Consider the following 7,503-nt stretch of genomic DNA (forward strand, 5'->3'; position numbering starts at 1 on the left):
GTCATTCCCTTGGCATTGCTATCCAAATCATAATGATGAAATGTTCTCTCCAATTGACAAAATCTGATTCCGTTTCGGGGGAACCAGTCTACCTTTACAGAATGTTCACCACCGGTTCCGTGATGACCAGTTGGAAGTGGAGGAAATGCACCAAGCGATTCTTTTCTTTGAGGACAAAGATTTTGGAACCATAACAGGTCTGTTGCTGATTGGATGAGTCAATGCCCAGGTGGGTCATAACATTAAGACAGCAGTCCAATGTGCCTATCATGATTGATTGAGAGACCAGAATGCATCAAGTCTATGGGAATGCGGCTACCTACTCCTACACTAACCCAAACAATCTAATCTGCATTTCTCCAAGGTCACTGCTCAAACAACGCCAGATCGCTGCAGTGAAGACACTCTGGGTGCTCCATGGGCACCTGTACATTGATGGCTCGGTCTGGGACCCGTTGGCGGTCATCTCCGTGGCAACTGCTACATTTTCTCAATGTCATCCTGCGGACTGTGGCACCAAGATTGTGTGCTCGACAGAGCTCTCTCTCTCACACACAGCCATCCTCATTGCCACGTCAGGTAATGGTAAGGTAATGTTAAAATCTGGTCTTGTGGACACCCCCAACATTATAGGACATTACTATCTACATGTGAGATTTAAATAAAGGAGACTGCAAATTTTCAAATAAAGTTTATTGGAGCCTTCATACTAAAAATGAAATTATGGCTGTAAAAAGTTACAAAGGATTATTGTAGACATTTTGGCAATTAAGGCCCAATATTCCGTAGTAACACTTGTAATTCTGCTACTCTTTCCCAATCTAAGTAATGATCCAAACAAGCAGATAGGAATATTTAAAAACAGACACCTGCATATTTCTTCAGTGGTTCACAGCACAAAGCCACAAAGCTTAAAGCAAACTCAAACTGCCCGACTTTGAAGGGTTTACACAGAAACAACTGACTACAATGCAGCCTTTTTCAATGACATTTGAAATCAATGCAAAGAAATGTATGTACACTGACTTTGAAAATGTCACACTATCGACGTGTCGGCATTAGCAGCTGCTTTGCTGTTACTGAATCTGGGAAAAGGTTGTGGTAGGTTGGTAAGGGAACATAGGCAGCTGTGATCATTTTCCCTAAAAAGTCAAGAAAAACAAAAAGAAACAGTTTAACGGTAAGTTATATGTATAAATAAACATCAAAAGTTGTACATCGGTCGGTAGCACAAACCTGCAAACCAACGTCCATGAAGTGCATTTACAGTGGCCATTGCTGCTGGTATGGAGGGACACTTCACATACACGTTACCCTGCAATAACATATTCATTTTATTTACATTTTTAAAAATGAACCAAAAAACTTAGTTTGGAATGCAAATAGACATCTATTTACATAAACCGGTAAATACATAACTTTTTTTGGCTTTCAATAAAATAAGATTAACATGTCTAGTTTCTGTGAATAATAATTATTCTTACCTGAGCAGAGTTCTTATCAACATAAATATGAACGATTCCTCCGTGCTTGTTACACTCATCGATGACATCGTCTTGGATTTCATTGGCCCAGCTGGGATCGTTTTCCCTGAGGAAAAAGAAAAGGCAGCGGTGTCAGAGCTTACATCAAACTATTCTTACGAGTTGGACACATTTTGAAGGGCGTAGCTCACGTCCAAAAGACTTACGCTTGTGGGTTGAAGAGGTTGGACAGCTGAAGGCAGTGAGTAGCCAGCGGCTGCGATGGAAGGTTCAAAGCCTGGCTCGGTGCAGGGGTTGGAACAGCTGAAGAAGAAACACACATTAGTAAATATTAGCATGAGGTGGCTAACACACGAATGAAGAAGCCTACCTGGTGGTGTGGCTATGTTCCCATAGGGAATAGAACCAGTCATCTGTAGGGCCTGCTGAGCTGCAGGGGGAATCTTCAGACCAGTTCCTGCACAAACAAACAGATTCGGTTCAATTAACGAACCAGAAAGGCTCTATTAGACACTAATTACAGATTAGGGCAAATTGACAGAAACCAGGGATGCTTTGAACTAAAAAAAAATAAAAACAAACCTTCAGCGAGTCTCGCCATTAGCTGCAAGCGACCTGTGGTGCCAAGGTCGATGCCGGTCCTTTCTAGCTCATCGTTGTCCAGGAATGAGCTTGCTGTTGATGCGTCCGAGCGCTCGGTGACGTGTCCCACTTTCATTGGTCGGCCGGCCAGCTCGAACCCATTCAGCTGCTCCAAGGCCTTTTTTGCACACTCTGCATCTGCAAACTTAACAAATGATGTCAATAAAAGCCAAACTAAGAGCAAAACAAACGTTAAATAAAAATGCCTGACTTACCGATATAAATCCGTATCCTTTGGAGCGTCCAGTTTCACTGTCCATCATAAGCTGAATTCCTTCAATCTACAGAAAAAACAATATGGAGGATTACAAATAATCCGTGTACACACACTTGGCTCTCCTCAAGATGTCAAAGTTGACTCCGACCTTTCCAAAAGGCTCAAAGATCCCACGAAGCATTTCCTCAGTAATATTGAAGTGCAGGGAACCCACGTAGAGCCGCATCGGACCCGAACTTCCCTTCTGGAGATTATTTGCAGCTGCAGCAGCTCGATTTTTCTCCGCCTGCGAACACGTGGGCCGGATTGAGTGTCTGGTTTGAATACGAGTGGCCTGCCGTGGGCACGTTGCGTCTTACCTGCGAAGCTTGCACGATGATGGGCACGCCTAAAAGCCGCTGGCCGGTCAGGCCGATGGCGAGGGGGACAGAAGACGACTCCACAAACTCGATGTAGGCGATCCCCTTCGATCTCCGGGAATTCCGGTCTGATATCATTCTCACGTCTCTTACCTGGAAGGTAAAACGGTGACAGTTTAAAAATGAAAGATTAAAGAATCATTAAAGAATGAAAGATTAAAAATGAAACATACTTTTCCGACAGCTGAAAAAAAATCCTCAAGGTCTCGAGCTCGGATCCTTGCAGCCAGTTGCATGCAGAAGACGGTGCGGGCGTCCCGCTCCTCTGGTGTTAGATTGTCAATTGGTTGCCTGTGGATGTACAAACACATCTGGATCAATATACGGAACAAATATCCCCAAAAATGGATATGAAAACACCTTTTACCTGATGGGACTTTTCTCTTTTTTGACAGGACTGCGACTTTTAGAACGCTTACGTCTGAAATAAGACACCAATGGTTAGCATGAACGCAGAGCACAATGTGGCTTACATTTCCCTGCGTTTACTAACGTAGACGTTGTGGCAGTGTAGCGCTAGTGACGTGCGACACCATTGATTTCATTTCCAAGCTGATACTGGGTTAAATATTTATACTGGTATCGGCAACACCATCCAATTCTCATGTGCTAATATGCACCTCATGTTTGGTCACATTTTTAAAACGGTACAGTATTTCATACCATAGCATAAAGAACTGTTTATAGTGAGAAAGGTCCGCCGAGTAAATACTTCCCCACACCAACATTCCTTCTCATGACAGCATTTCATTCATCTTATGTATCAAAGCCCCCCATGTTTATCATTTAGTCATAAATGATAAAAGAAAATGATATACGTAATTTTCTTATCATTGGAAGACTATATCGGTATATAAAAATATCTAACTCTACTGCCTACATCATTGAGTACATTTTAAAGTCTAAGCACAGCAATACACGCCTCTCCATAATGAATAGGTCAGATAGATTCAACCTCACCATTTATACTGCGGTCGCAGAATATCGTATTTATCTACGCATAAACGAGGCCTGAGTGGCATTTGAAAACACAGGAATTGTGCCGTTCACAGCGACGTAAAAAGAGACAGATACAGGTCGCATATGAGCAAAGAAATCGGAATCGAACTATACAGCGCGAACATAGCCGTAGACGCACAGCATTAATATAAGGTCACATACATTGGACTCTTGCGAGCTTTGTACCGCCCGGCGCGCTCCCGGCTTCGGGAGCGGCTGCGATGGCGCTCCCTGCTGCGACTGCGCTTCCTTTCGCGGCTCCTGCTCCTCTTCTTGGCCTTCTTTCGGTCTTTGCTTCGGCTCCGACTCCTTCTCTTCTTGGAGCCAGGACTTCGACTTTTGCTCCGCCTTTTCCTGTGTGTCATTCCAAAGACAATTGATTCATTTAGTAATAATTGATTAATTAAAGCAAGTTAAATACGATGGACTGATAGCTTACTTCCTGTTCTGGCCATCATGTCCATTTGCATGAGAAGACTTGACCTCATCCTAAGCAAGGTTGATAGAAGAACATCATGAGGACGGAGACGCAACATTTCAAGTCGTCATGGTAAAAGGGGGAGGGGTGGGACAAGAGAAAATACAGAAATATTTGAATTAATAATAATACATGAAATGTCTTTTTGCTGTGCCCGGACTGAGTCCTTCCCCCAATAGCTGCCCCTCACTTCTTAAGGCTGCCAAATAGGATGGAGGGTGTCCCAACACTTTAGCTGAGTACAGGAAGCTCTGACAATAGGCAGTTCATTCCACCCTTCCCCTTCTAGTAAGTCGTACCAATGCCACAATTTGTGCCTAATCATGTGACCACGCATTGACACAGGGCCGCTAAAAGAGATCCTTTGTGGTTGGTGTCAGTCCAGTGATCTTCACCCATTTTCGTTCTTGGACTGTAAGAGCTCGATGCCACCTCTGTCACACATCTTGCCCTGAAGCAAACAGGGATTCACACTTCTTAGTAATATTGATGCCCAAAGGAAAATAAATTTATGTTAAAAAAATAAATAATCCATCAATTATTCCACGAGCTACTGTTATCTTACGAAAATGTAATTACGGCATAATAGTTCTGACTTAACTCATGTATGGTAAGCCACTTTACAAATACATAGACCTTAATAGAAGTACTGCTAGATTCATATCTGCTGTTGTGTAGCATGCAAAATCAAGATGCTGATACACTTCAATTGAATGGGGCAAAGAGGCAGTATTCATATTTACAAACAAAAAACGTGTTTGCCATAGGACAATGTGCAAACGCACACAATGTGGGAAAAAGCATTTTCATATGTAAATAGAAAAGACGTTCTCTAGCTGATCTCGAAGGGAAGTTATGTAATGACATCACCATCAAACTTTTAAAATGTTATAAAAAGGGGCATATAAGCTTAAAGGGGAACTGCACTTTTGGGAAATTTCGCCAATCATTCAAAATCCCTATGTGAAACAATGAATTTTGTTCTTTTCTGTGCTTTATGAAGCCAGAAAACAAGTTAATATGAGCTAGCTAACAATGCCCGTCATTGGGATACATCTATTTCGACTACAGGCGGCTTGGCTAGGGAGGCACCGTGTTCGTCCGCCGGATAACGATAGTTATTCGTGTTAGGTGCCACAATATCAATATTGCCGTAGCTTGGTTAATTAATATAGACGTCCGTCACGTAAATGGAAAAACTGTTGGCGTTGAGTTTTTTTCCCGGGCTTTAGCATCAAAATCTGTATTTCCCATGACGTCCATTATTAGCTAGCTCATTTTAACTAATTTTCTTGCGCTTGAATGATAAGAAATGAATTCATTAGTCCCACAAGGGGACATTTCAGGCGCACAGAAGAGGGAAAGATGTATGTATTTCAAAACAGTGCAGTTCCTCTTTAAGAGTCTCTAACCCCAAATTCACACCAGACACGTATTGCGTATGGCACGCCCACTTAGCGTTTTATGCGCATAGATTAAAAAAGCTCAATTCTCATTATACTCAGTACAAAACAGTAACAAAACAGGATGGACCTAGCGAGAAAAACAAAAAGACACATGATTATGCGTAATTAACTTACCATCAATATCATAAGTAGTTGATATTCACTTTGAAAGATTAATCGCCCGTCATCCATGATCTTTGTTGCAATGAATGCTGGTTACATAACGCAGGGTCTTTTAAGATTTTTTTTTTTGGTTAAAAAGCTGATATTTATTTTGACACTAGAAGCAGTTTTCTGGTGGTCAAAAAGACAAGTCTATCTTTTGCATTGCCAGACCGATTTAAAAATTGAAGCGAATTAAAAGCGAATGAGGCACTGCTACGCCCGTGCGGCGTTACACATCCAGTGTGAATTTGGGGTCATGCTCCATCCAAGCGGCCATTGACTCATCGGAGATACCAAAACATATGCAGGTTATAAATTTGAATACTGCCAACTTTGCTAGCCAAATAAGACGGGCCTATCCATTATTTCGTATTCACCTTGTTGCAACCGAATGGGGCCTGGGTGTTTTAGGTCAAATCTCTTTTCGTCCTAAGGTGAACCACAGTACATCAGTATATGCACAATAACTACCTTCCTTTTTTTCACAGTTCACAGTGGAATCAAAGATGAATTCATGGGAGTAGAGGTGAGATATCATTAGGGAAGTCTATAAAGAGAGATAGATGCGGATTTATTTATAAACTTTAAAGCGTTTTACTCAAACAAACCACACAACATTCATGTAAACTTTGTCACATTTGCAATTATAAACGGGTAGAAGTGTAGAACATTAGCTTAATTTCTTTTAACTCTCAACCCACCTTTCTGTATGGAGCCTCCAGCATGGCCTCAACGTCAAAGTCATCAGCCATGATGATGATCCTAAAATACAATAGCTTCATTACAATTTGGAGATGGAAAATCGAGTAGAAACACAAAGACAAGTAACGTGATCGTTTTTGGTTTGTTGACAAAATGTTACGACTCGGATGTTTATGAGTGTGTTTGAACCGAAATACATCAAGTTACGCTTAAAGAAATGTAAAAAGTAAGTTGCATTTATAACAATTTGGATAACGTGGACCATAGACACGCTGCGACAAACATTATGCTAATGCTAACAAGTGGCTAAAGAAGACTAAATGGCGGTCGCAGTTACATGCTAGCATTAGCTGTCTAGGCCAAGCAACGGCGCCTCCGTATTATTTTGTCACATGCAAGATAAAAGAAATAAAGCCAAATGAAGTTCTAATATGTTAAAATATCATTCAAAGAGTCGGTATCTCAAATTCTAATGGAAACAGTCCGATGCCGTCGCTTGGGGGAGGAAAGGTGCGAATAAGGCCAGCTAGCAGCAAAACGCTAGCTGACTTAGCAAACAATGACGTTACCGTTTAGAATTGATGAAATTGTGAGACAAAGGCCAAGTATCACGGACAGCCTCCGCTGATGATACTCTTCTTGGTGCCTCCCGCTCGGTGGATTCCACTAAAATGTGATTAACTCACACTTTCGACACTTATGTAAGCTATTTCTTTCGTGTGTGAAATCGCAGAAGCAGATCGTGGCCTCTACCCTCGCTTCCAGCATTCGCTTCCTCTTTCTTCTTCGTCACTTCCCCTTGATCTTTTACGGCAGCCACAATCTTAGGTAACACATTACTGCCACCTACTGGACGTAAGTAATACATGCAACACTCAATTTATTTCAGGGGCCACTTGGGGTGAAATCGACTCCCATTACGGTATACATTATACGCTATGATTTTAATAAA

General features: G+C 41.8%; 1 protein-coding gene across 1 annotated transcript; it reads right to left on the bottom strand.

The window, feature by feature from the left end:
• Window positions 1–676: 676 nt before the first annotated feature.
• rbm39b (RNA binding motif protein 39b) lies at window positions 677–7,374 on the bottom strand. Its single transcript, XM_058052257.1, has 15 exons — window positions 7,121–7,374; window positions 6,551–6,611; window positions 4,201–4,250; window positions 3,924–4,115; window positions 3,130–3,183; window positions 2,936–3,053; window positions 2,703–2,855; window positions 2,492–2,629; window positions 2,342–2,407; window positions 2,067–2,271; window positions 1,855–1,941; window positions 1,691–1,787; window positions 1,485–1,590; window positions 1,237–1,315; window positions 677–1,142 (listed from the first exon to the last, which is right to left on the bottom strand). Exons 2-15 carry the CDS (start codon window positions 6,599–6,601, stop codon window positions 1,042–1,044), a joined length of 1,497 nt encoding a protein of 498 aa, XP_057908240.1. The 5' UTR covers window positions 6,602–6,611; window positions 7,121–7,374; the 3' UTR covers window positions 677–1,041.
• Window positions 7,375–7,503: the final 129 nt, after the last annotated feature.

Source organism: Doryrhamphus excisus, chromosome 16 (genome assembly GCF_030265055.1).
Source record: "Doryrhamphus excisus isolate RoL2022-K1 chromosome 16, RoL_Dexc_1.0, whole genome shotgun sequence".
Taxonomy (NCBI): Eukaryota; Metazoa; Chordata; class Actinopteri; order Syngnathiformes; family Syngnathidae; genus Doryrhamphus; species Doryrhamphus excisus.

Excerpts from the sequence above, each read along its gene's own strand:
- rbm39b (XM_058052257.1), bottom strand. The coding sequence starts at position 6,601 with ATGGCTGATGACTTTGACGTTGAGGCCATGCTGGAGGCTCCATACAGA. Across the intron at positions 2,272-2,341 it reads AAGGATACGGATTTATATCG|TTTGCAGATGCAGAGTGTGC; the intron begins GTAAGTCAGGCA and ends TCATTTGTTAAG. Across the intron at positions 1,591-1,690 it reads AACCTCTTCAACCCACAAGC|GGAAAACGATCCCAGCTGGG; the intron begins GTAAGTCTTTTG and ends CTTTTTCCTCAG.